The sequence below is a fragment of the Gobio gobio genome (assembly GCF_949357685.1).
Source record: "Gobio gobio genome assembly, chromosome: 20".
Taxonomy (NCBI): domain Eukaryota; kingdom Metazoa; phylum Chordata; class Actinopteri; order Cypriniformes; family Gobionidae; genus Gobio; species Gobio gobio.
Window position 1 is genome coordinate 35370518 of NC_137113.1, and position 12029 is coordinate 35382546.

The window sequence follows — 12029 nt, forward strand, 5'->3', positions numbered from 1 at the left end:
AGATGATAAGAGAATGTCGCTCCACCTGTCTGACTGCTCGTGCACGCCCCTGGTCGCGCTCACCTGAGGTCCAGCGTCAGTCCGGAAAAACATCATGACGCGACATATTTACGTCTTCATTCTCATAATCACAAACTTCGCGATTAGCCCAGGTAAGACAAATCCGATCATTTATACTTGATGTTTTCATACTATTGTATTGACTATTGAAGTTACACACAATAGAGGAAAACACCATACAAAGAATCGTCGTGTTTGCCCGACAACAAAACTAAAAGTCTGTATTGGATTGTATTAATCATAGGGGAAATAACATATCAATAGATAGTTTTATACTTAATATCACTAGGTTAAATTAGATTAGTTTTGGGGTGGTTTCAAAAATAGCGTTATATCGTAGCCTATGGCTAACACTGTGTAGCAATGAACTCACTAAACTGTAGGCTATATCGCGGTCAAAGGTTTGTAATATTTACGTTTTTTTTATTATTATAATTTTTTTATAAAGTCTCTTATGCTTATAAAGGCTGCATTTAGGCTATATGATGAATAATAGAGTAAAACATGTAATGATAAAAATAAAAAAATAACGTTTTGTTTTCGAGCTTAATTTAAAATATAATTTATACCTGTGACGCAAAGCTGAATTTTCAGCATGTGTCACATGACCCTTCAGAAGTCATTCAAATATGACGAGTTGGTGCTCATGAAATATTTCCTATTATTATCACTGTATTAACAGTTGTGCTGCTTCTGTTCAAGGAAACCATGCATGAAACTACCGTTTATAAGTTTGGGGCAAGTATTATCCTTTAAAAAAAAATAATAGAAATCAATACTCTTATTTAACAAGGACTCATTAGGTTGATTCAAGTTAATTATTTAAAGATTTCTACTTCAAATAAATGCTGTCAAACTTTCTGTTCATCAAAGAATACTGAAAAGCTTGTATCACAGTTTCCACAAATACAGTAAGCAGCAAAAACTGTTCTCAATATTGAAAATAATAAGAACCATTTTTAATATTTGAGCACTGAATTGGCATACTGTTGGATCATGTGACACTGAAAATTGAGGAAATGGCTGCAGAAAATTCAGCTTTGCCATTACAGGAATAAATTACATTTTATAATTTATTAAAACAGAAAATGGTTATTTAAAAATATTTCAGAATAGTTCTATTTTTACTCTATTTTTCATCAAATAAATAGGAGGGACTTCTTTCAATATAAAATAGACTTAATTTGGCAAATTATCAAACTTCCATGTATTCTTAATCTTTCTTAAGTCTTTCAGTTGTGTTTATTTGCTTCTTTTATCATATGCTCTCATAGTCCAGAACACAGACCAGACTTCATATGTGAAGAATTCTGTTGTGGTCAAACCTCAGCTGGTTCATGAGCGCTGGAAGAGAAATGCAGACCCCTCACACACACCTGCACAGGTAAAATCACTATTGGCGTGGTGCCTGTAATAAATTATGATGTTCTCTCCCTATTTTAAAATCGTGTCTGATTTCAGGATAGACATGCTGATAGCATCACATACTCGGTCAGGATTGATGGCAGTGAGCATATACTGCATCTGACAAAGAACACGTAAGTACTTTGGAAGTAGTTTGGCTGGCAAATTCTGTCTTTATTTAATGATGGAAAAATTGTAATTTGATCTCTTATTTCCATAGAGACTTTTTATCGAAGAACTTTGTCGTGATGTCTCATGATGTGCAGGAGAAAGGAGAAGTTGTGAGAATTGTTTTTCTGTTTTATTAGTTCAGTAAAAGAGACGCTATCCACCACCTACTTTACATATTTATTAGATGTGTTCAGAATGAGGAAATGTGAAATACATTATTGTTATAGGCATTGCTCACCTGGCCTTGTAAACATTTAGTCCATTAACCTTACTGGTGGTTTTGTTCCAGGAGCATTGTCACTATCAAGGGTATGTGGAGGGTTATGAAGACTCTCTCGTAGCTCTCAGCACCTGTGGAGGTCTCAGGTATGTATGCTACTTACACTTTCACTACCTAAAAAGTAGGGATGGGCATTTCAAGCAAAAATCATATTCGATGATTGATAATCACGATTGATGATTGAAAATTGCAACTCCTCCCCCCCTCATGCACGCATGTATAGGCTACACACATATAAACAGAGAGAGAGAGGGAGACAGAGAGACCATTCACGCTCTCAATCTGTATAATAACAAACTGTTTAATTAATTAGGGAATAGGCTATATCAACTCAAGCCTGAAACATATGACTGTTATTTGACATCACCCCAAGTTACTGTAACGGTTATATGCTACGCAAGTCTACAGTGTTCGTGTGAAACAATGTCTTTTTCTGTTGTCTCAGGGCGTTTTTACACTGCCATTTTAGTTCGAAATGGGGCACGGTCCGCATGAAATATTGCAATTGTGAATGCTGTCATACAGGGCTTGGTGCGCGCCGAGGTACCGAACCCACAACCTGAGAGCAGTTGCACTCGAACTGTGCCGCGATTCGTGTGAATTTGAAAGCAAGACTCGGGTGCGCACTTGTTTAGGAAGAAAAGTAACCAGTGCATGCGTTTTAGCCGATTACAATGTCATTAGTTCAATAACATACACTCACCTAAAGGATTATTAGGAACACCATACTAATACTGTGTTTGACCCCCTTTCGCCTTCAGAACTGCCTTAATTCTACGTGGCATTGATTCAACAAGGTGCTGAAAGCATTCTTTAGAAATGTTGGCCCATAATGATAGGATAGCATCTTGCAGTTGATGGAGATTTGTGGGATGCACATCCAGGGCACGAAGCTCCCGTTCCACCACCACATCCCAAAGATGCTCTATTGGGTTGAGATATGGTGACTGTTGGGGCCATTTTATTACAGTGAACTTATTGTCATGTTCAAGAAACCAATTTGAAATGATTTGAGCTTTGTGACATGGTGCATTATCCTGCTGGAAGTAGCCATCAGAGGATGGGTACATGGTGGTCATAAAGGGATGGACATGGTCAGAAACAATGCTCAGGTAGGCCGTGGCATTTAAACAATGCCCAATTGGCACTAAGGGGCCTAAAGTGTGCCAAGAAAACATCCCCCACACCAATACACCACCTCCACCAGCCTGCACAGTGGTAACAAGGCATGATGGATCCATGTTCTCATTCTGTTTACGCCAAATTCTGACTCTACCATCTGAATGTCTCAACAGAAATCGAGATTCATCAGACCAGGCAACATTTTTCCAGTCTTCAACTGTCTAATTTTGGTGAGCTCGTGCAAATTGTAGCCTCTTTTTCCAATTTGTAGTGGAGATGAGTGGTACCCGGTGGGGTCTTCTGCTGTTGTGGCTTCACAAATGCTTTGCTGCATACCTCGGTTGTAACAAGTGGTTATTTCAGTCAAAGTAGCTCTTCTATCAGCTTGAATCAGTCGGCCCATTCTCCTCTGACCATCAACCATCAACAAGGCATTTTCGCCCACAGGACTGCCGCATACTGGATGTTTTTCCCTTTTCACACCATTCTTTGTAAACCCTAGAAATGGTTGTGCATGAAAATCCCAGTAACTGAGCAGATTGTGAAATACTCAGACCGGCCCGTCTGGCACCAACAACCATGCCACGCTCAAAATTGCTTAAATCACCTTTCTTTCCCATTCTGACATTCAGTTTGGAGTTCAGGAGATTGTCTTGACCAGGACCACACCCCTAAATGCATTGAAGCAACTGCCAAGTGATTGGTTGATTAGATAATTGCATTAATGAGAAATTGAACAGGTGTTCCTATTAATCCTTTAGGTGAGTGTACATGTAAGGGATGATAGTGTTGATGATTTACCTTAGATACGAGCGAGAGCGAGTCTGCAGTGTATTCGCGCATAGCGAGTGCAATCAGGGCAGCAAATAAATGGCAATTGTTGCAGCAAAAGCCGCCTTCAAGCGACACACATACGGTAAACCCAAGTGTCGTTTACTCAGCTATGCATAATAGCCCCAAATTAATAAAAAAAAAAAAAAAAAATATTGACCCAAGTTCTGTTTTCTATCATGCCCTTGCACGTTTGTGATGACATAAGATGAACGCAAAAGCACCAGGGTTCAAGTTGAGTGTGACACCAGACCAACACTGCGGAGGTGCAGGGAAGAATCACTCTCGGACCGTCTGGTATCGCTTAAAGCCCTTTGAAGCTGGACTGAGTCTCATCTCCCATTCCCTTTAAAAGCCATTAGCGCTATGGCAGATTCGCTATTTACATGGCGGAATTTTCAAGCGGAAAAACTGAACACTTCTCTAGCGAGGAAACGGATCTGGTCATCCAATGACACATTCTTGCTCGTCATTACTGCAAATAGGTAGGCTAATTCTGATACATGCAATGACTATCCATTATGACATGTAGGCATTTTTATATTTATGTACACAATAAGAATCTTTTACCTTTTATTCCTTTAATTTTTCATATTTAAAAATGTTTGTGTGCAGCCTGTGTGTGTAATAAGCAGAGTGTACGTGCGTTTTGGACCCGCCTTTTAGGTGCACATTACTAACGCGCCCTTTAAATAACAATTAAATGACCATTGACATTAGACCAGGTTATTGTTGGTCAATGGTGCAGTCGTTTTCAGTTGCCTCAAATTAGCAATACGCCAACAATGTGCCTAGACACACCTTGTTTTCAGACCAGCACGCCCATGGGCGGCCACATCGGTGCAAATGCATTTGCTATTTAAACAGCGTGGCGCAGGATGTGAAAATGATAACTGTTGGGCTGAATCTAGTAGAAAACACTTGCGCTGGGTGTATGATAGAGCCCAAAGTTGTTACGGTACATGCAAGGCACCTCTGAATTAAAATTCATCTGCTTCATAGGTGTAATGTGCAGCGGGTGCGACATGTTTGCACCACTTTTTGCCAGCGTCAATATGTTTCCACCACTTTTTGAGTGCTCACTGCCACTGTTGTGATCAGTGGGAGAAGGCAACAGTGTTCCCTTGGCGCTCGTGCACACTGCGCATTCTTCACACAGATGAGCGCTTCGATCTATCGATTAGGCTGTTGCAGAGACTCTATATTCGTTCTGGTGAAATCACAAAAATGCACACAAACGTGTTCCTGCTGTTGATATACAATCACTGATTGGTGATCTTTGGTTTTATTAGAGGGCGGATTAGAACCATGCTTAACAAAAATTCTACAACCAGTCCATTAGGACACACAAATGTTGTTTAATGCAGATCTACGTGTTAATTCACTAATGTAAATGCTACAAACTAACAATATATTGTATTAAAGAAGATGTAAGGATGAAACTATCCCATTAAACATGAGTCAATAAATGAAACTTAATGTACTATTGAAATTGATTTCTGGATTTTATTATTGTATATTTACACACACACTCACACTCACACACACACACTCCTGTCCCACCCACTTTTTAAAACAAAGTTTCTCCACTGCTCTTCTTGTTTATCTTCTACAAAATTTTCACAAAACAACTAAAAATGACAAAAACGGATTGTTTTCAAACAGGTTTCCTGAACACAAGATAAAAGTCCCTCCCCAAACTCACACGATTGGTAAAGCCAGAAATGTACATGTTGGTCATTCAAAAACACAAAGCAATGTTATAAAAAACCAATACCTGCAATTTAGAAAGTATTTTTGAACATCCAAAAAATGATTCAGCTTAAATATACAGGCTCCATTATTATTATTTTTTTGTAAATAATTGCAGTTGGTCTTCCTTATTTAATAAACTTGCATACTGAATGGTGATTGGTCTGTTTTTTCTTTTATACATCTAACAATCTAGCTACCTTTACAATGAAGACGGATCATTGCATTTTGTGTTGATTCTTGAATCTAAAATGTTAACTCAACTTAAACATTAACACGAGTCTTTATTTTGCCCTGTAAACACTGCTATTTATTTCTAAAAGTTAGTTAAAATGTAAAATATTAACCATTTTGTTCTGTTGAATGTGACTGACTACATAATGTCTTCTTGTTCACAATGTTGTACAAAAAGAATAATTATCATAATTTCGAACTGAACTTTTCCCTTTAATTTATTTTGATATGTTCCTTTGCATAAAAAGTGAAAATAGTGGCATTGTCCATTGTCAATAGCATAGAGATGTATGAAGCACAGCTCACACAGCAGTCAGTTTCATTCAAACCAAGCAGCTTTCTGTTGGTAATACAGCGAATTTGCATAACAAAGTTGAACATTAACAAAAGCTGCTTGGGGAGGTTTTCGGCCGTCGCGGTTCACATTGATCTCCTCCTTATTGCACGGATACCTTGTGAAATGGCTGGATTTCGGCCAAATCATTTCTCAGAGCAACTGTGTATGTGACCGCACCTTTATTCTCCACACCAGACAGGTTTCTTTTGTAATTTTGTTGTCTAGTTCAACCAGTCATTGCTGGGCGGAGCTTTTAAAAAGACACTTTGTTAAATATGGTCACTTCTAATAAGAATAAGAAAAGTCACATCAACCTTTTATGTTCAATTTTAGCTGTTGATGTTTTTTGAGCTACAAAAAGGGTTTCTCAAACATTAGGTTGTAACTTGGTGTGCTGTTGTACACTGTGTTTCAGGGGGGTCATTCTCATCGGTAACGAAAGCTATGGGCTGGAACCCGTCTTGCACTCCAAAGCCAATGAACACCTCCTCTTCTTGTTGAAGGACAGTCAGTCAGAGCCATTTGTATGTGGACTGGCCCATGAAACGTCTCCTATTGAGGACCACTCCCATTATGCTGACATGTCCATGTTTTTACGGGTTCGAAAATATTGTATTGTCTTACAAATATTTTGATGTTCTACAAACACAACATTTGATATTTCATTGAATCTATTGAATCCACAGAAAAAGCGAAACTTACCTCAGACCAAATATGTGGAGTTGGTATTAGTGGTTGACAACCAAAGGGTGAGTTTTAGCCATTAGAAGTCTGTGTTTTTGGAATAGTTTTTTCATCATTATATAGTTGGCTGATTGTTGTGGTTATCTGTTCTCAGTTTGTCTTAAAGAACCGCGATAAAACTGCTGTGCGTGATGAGATGGTCCAATTGGTTAACTTGCTTGATACGGTGAGAATTATAGCTACAGATAATGTTATTGTTAGTATAAGCACAACCTTAACCTCAGTCATAATGTGTTAACACTGTTGTACTGTATTCCAGAGCTCGTGATGATGTAATTAAATATTTGTGTCTGTGTTCTGTGTTCACCCTAGTACTACAAACAGCTGAATATCCGGATATCACTGATGGGCTTGACGATCTTTGACGAGGAGAACCCCTTCAGTGTGGATGGCAATGCTGGGGATGTGTTGGGCAAATTTGTGCAGTGGAGGAAAACTGTTCTGTTACCTCAAATCAGGCATGACGTGGGGCAGCTCATTGTGTAAGCTGCTATCACATCCTGTAGTAATAGCTGATTTTTCAGTTAATCATTCAATGAAATGTTTGTTCATTCTTGAGCTGCTAGAATGTGGCTACGATTGTTTCCTGTAGACTCCCCAATCTGGCATTAGCAAGCTCATTGGAAAAATGTGGCGACATTTGTGCAAAAGGATGTTATGTTTATGTCTGCATTTTCCAGTAAGTCATGGTCAGCACAATTGTCAAATGAAGAGGCTTTCTAGCTCTTAAACTCACCATCGAATCCTATTTGCTCTGCAATTCCTCTCCATAACAACTCCCTATTGAGATTTGTTTTTAGTCGCAGTGGCGTTTGTCATAAAGTTCTTTGTGTTCAGATACCAAAGAGACCAGCAGCTCTACATTCATCTTGCCTCGTTGCATCTTCTTCTTCATCTACTTACTTCCTTTTCGTCGTCTTCTTAGGTATCAATGTGTGCTCTGCAATACCGTTTTGTGCTTGAGTGCCACCAAGTCGCTTTAACTTCAGCAGTTCCAGGCACGTGAACAGAAGCGCCAATCTCATTGGTCAGCCAGTTTTTAACGCTACGCGTCAAACCAAAAAAACTAACCTGAGGCTTTTTTTTTAACCCTTTGAACCCTTTGAACGAGCCCACGGGTTTTGCTGTATTTTTCCTCATGACAGTGTAAAACAACTTAAAATACTCAATATGATATGTCTTTACAAAACTTAGTGTCTACTTTTATTTATGTACACTCAAAATAAAAACTAAATGTTGTGCTTTTCGCTAAATAAATAAAACAAACAGGATGCACATTCTCCCGTGTGTCTCCCTGTGATGTCCATTCTGAAATGCGTGTGAAAATATACTCAGAACTCAGACATGCCACACAGACACATATCAGATATCACAAACAGATATCTCTTTATAAAGCTTGGAAGTCACACTCCTGTGTGAACTCAAACATAAATCTTATTCTGTGATTACATTTTTCCAGAACAAGGTCCAGTTCCTCCAGCGGAGCCTCGTTATCTTTAACGTGACCACACCCATGCGCGCGCAAAGCGATTCACATGCAAATCGTCAACTAGGAAGGAATGCAAATCTGTAAACTCCCCTCATCACCTCAAAATGAGAAATCAGCTTCATCATTCTTCGAGTTTGAAAGACGCGCTGAGTTTACCTTGGATTTACCGTGATTATAACATGAGAATTTGTAAGGTAAAACATTTCTTCTCACTTATATTAGCGTTATTGATGCATAAACATTACATTGTACGCTACTAGTTGAACTATTGCCAGACTAAAATGTGCGAAATCAACGGAAACATGTTGAAATATGAAATTGGTAGGCAACTATTGTTTTTGTTGTTTTGTATTGTTATGGCAGTTTTTTGGATTTTATAAGTCTGACCGTAGTCCAATGTCATCTGCAAATTATGCAAGAATGTCGTCCCCACCAAGACTAGTAATACCACAAACTTGTTTTACCAGCCTTGTTTATACTTTCGTCTGGCTCCGCAGCGCAAACCTCCACGCACACCTCGTTCGTTTGGAGACTTGTTTATACTCGACGCGCTCGCCGTTGTGCTATTCTTGATTTTGGCTGAATCCGAAATCGCCCCCTAAACCCTCAATCACTATTCCTTACCAAGCAGATGACATTGGACTACGGTCAGACTTATAAAATCCAAAAAACTGCCATACTGGCGAGCTGACTTGTTTTCCTGATTTATCAATAATTTCCTCGCTCGCTGCGGCACTCATTTTCCACTGGTCACTCCACGCTGGTTCTGTTACTGAAGAATTAATCCAAAACGAGACAACGATATATGGCGCAACCAAACATGATAAAGTTACATGACTGGCAGCCTGTCACTCCCTACGTTCGTTGCTTGGTTACCAGAGAGCGAGTGCCTTTGTTCATGCAACCAAACTTGCTTCGCAACCTCTGGTTTCTGCCGACAAAGAAAAAAAAAAATTATCGAACGTTAAGTTAATGCGAAAATAAGTTTTATCAAACAAATTTTTTATTGATATCGATGACGTGTCTATCGCGATACATATCGTTATCGTTTTATTGCCCAGCCCTACTTACACACTTACATGTAACCACTGACTAAGGGGCTGTTCACAAATGTTGCATCTTTTGTGCGTTCATTATTTTAAATGTAGATGCGCGACAAGCGTGCTCAAATAGAGAGACAAATTAGTTTTCGCTCATCTTGCACTGTCCCTGTTTGCACTTGTAAATTCAAGTATACACTACCGTTCAAAAGTTTTAGATTTTCTTATTTTTTCAAAACAACAGCATTTATCTGAAATAGAAATATATTGTAAAATTATACTCTACCATTCAAAAGTTTGGGCTGAGTAAGAGTTTAGATTTTTTGCTGCTGTTTTGTTTTTTGTTTTCTGAAAGAAATTAATACTTTTATTCCCAAAGATGCCTTTTATAATGCCATTTATAATGTTACAAACTCTTTATTTCAGATATTATTCTTTTTTTATTCTTTTGAACCCTCTGGGTTAAATCTTTGATTTATCAACTGTTTTCAACATTCACAATAATATGAAATGTTTGATGAGTATATATATCAAATCATCATATTAGAATGATTTCTGAAGGATCATGTGACACTGAAGACTGGAGTAATGATGCTGAAAATTCAGCTTTGACATCACAGAAATAAATTACACTTTACCATGTATTCACATAGAAAACATTTATTTTAAATTGTAAAAATATTTCACAATATTACTGTTTTTACTATTTTGGCTGGAAATAAATCCAGCCTTGGTGAGCAGAAGAGACTTCTTCTTTTTTTTCTTTAAACATACAGATCTGTAGGTCTAAAGTCTTTATGTAAAGATAATGTATAGTCAGATTACTTTTAAATTAAACGTGATTTTGTGAATAAGCTACAAACAATATATTCAATCACTAAGTCTCTTCACATTCATTCTGTATAGTTCCCTCTGTCACATTCCTCATTGATATTCAGAGGGAGTCGCCTCAGGTGTGAATCACAGCATTATTCATGATGATCCACACCCTCCCTGCATACAGCTATTCTGACAATAAGTGTCTTACAAAAGTTAAATGGCTATATTGTTTTGCATGAATTAGTGATCAAAATGATTTTCACATTGTTTTGAAGAAAAATCTCTAGGCAACAACATCCAGTTCTGAAAAGCCTTGTAAACAAATGTTTAAAGTGTGTTAGATGGCCTTATTTCAGTGATTTAACATTTTAGTTTTTTCAAAAACTATGCATAAACATTTTCTCAAAACTACAAACATTTATGTACATGTTGCTCACATATAACTGTAGCCCTGTTTGCGCTGAATACAGTGTAATCAGACTTCAACCATTTATATGCTTTAAAACTACTGACAAAAAACACAAATGTGTTTAAGTATAAAAACTTCAGGGCCACAAAATAGCCTTAGGGTCCAGAGGGTTAAAATAATAATTTAAAAAAAAATAAAAATAAAGATTTTACGCCTGCCGTTTTGCATCAATGCTATGGCAAAGCATCTATCAATCAAACCACGATCAAGATCATGATATGGCTTAGTACGCTTATCACATGGCAATGTTATAAAATGCAGGTGTGCAGTGGGCGGAGCTAAAGAGTCACGAGCACACACCACGTTGATGTCAGAATTTACTTGTCAGAATTCTAGAACCAAATAAAATAAAAGTACTTTTTTTTTTTTTTAGATTATTAACATTTATATCAACTTACTTGAAACAATCCTCACTAACTGTAATGTCCATATAATTTACAGTTTGAGAATGTAGTCTTTACCACTTAATTTGTCCTGGTTCTCAGAGATGACACCAAATGTCATTGATCAGACCTGTGTATGTTCTGAGTAACATGATCTTTATCTTTGTTTCTTAAAGAGGCCGTTCAGGATCGTACCCTGGAGGTGTGCTCGGCATGGCCTTCGTAGGGACTGTCTGCTCTGTGAACAGCGGCGGAGGAATCAATGTGGTTAGAATATGCTCTTAAGTATTCTGAAGCCTTCTGGGGTGATAGGTTTCTGAAGGCAGTAATCTAAAACCTGCATGTTTTATTGATGAAAAGGCATGTTTGCAGACTGGCCGCCTGGAGGAAGAGAAACAATTAACAATTAACCCTAAAAAGCCTATCACATTTTGATAATTTGTACTTTTTTAGCAAGTAAAAGGCATTATACATCCTCCTTCGGGCCTTTCAAGATGAACACTTACTGGACTGAAGCAACATGGGTTTGCTTGATATATATATATTTTTATATATATATATATATATATATATTATATATCTATATCTATATCTGCATATATATATATATGTGTATATATGAATGTATGTATGTATGTATGTATGTATTTATATTTTATTATTATTATTATTATTTATTTTTTTTAATTATTTTATAATTTTTTTTATTATTTAATTATAATTTTTTTTTAGAAACTTCATACTACGTGAGCCATAAAAACTTGATATAATCAAATATGATACTCAACAAAAAACATAATTTCAATGGTCCACTTAAGACATTCTACTAACTATAAGTTCTACTTACTGTAAGTCTGAGAGATTCCAAAGATGTCCGGGTTATGCAAGCAGGAA

The 12029-nt window shown here is 37.4% G+C and overlaps 1 protein-coding gene across 1 annotated transcript in view; it reads left to right on the top strand.

The window, feature by feature from the left end:
- The window catches only part of adam9b (ADAM metallopeptidase domain 9b), a 41447-nt gene continuing 29418 nt past the window's right edge, over positions 1 to 12029 (top strand). The window contains exons 1-10 of the mRNA XM_079801146.1: positions 1 to 152; positions 1335 to 1444; positions 1522 to 1598; positions 1685 to 1745; positions 1925 to 2001; positions 6607 to 6790; positions 6878 to 6940; positions 7030 to 7101; positions 7248 to 7417; positions 11312 to 11402. Of these exons, the coding sequence (XP_079657272.1) occupies positions 95 to 152; positions 1335 to 1444; positions 1522 to 1598; positions 1685 to 1745; positions 1925 to 2001; positions 6607 to 6790; positions 6878 to 6940; positions 7030 to 7101; positions 7248 to 7417; positions 11312 to 11402 (963 nt within the window). The 5' untranslated portion in view covers positions 1 to 94. The remainder of the gene's footprint in view (positions 153 to 1334; positions 1445 to 1521; positions 1599 to 1684; positions 1746 to 1924; positions 2002 to 6606; positions 6791 to 6877; positions 6941 to 7029; positions 7102 to 7247; positions 7418 to 11311; positions 11403 to 12029) is intronic.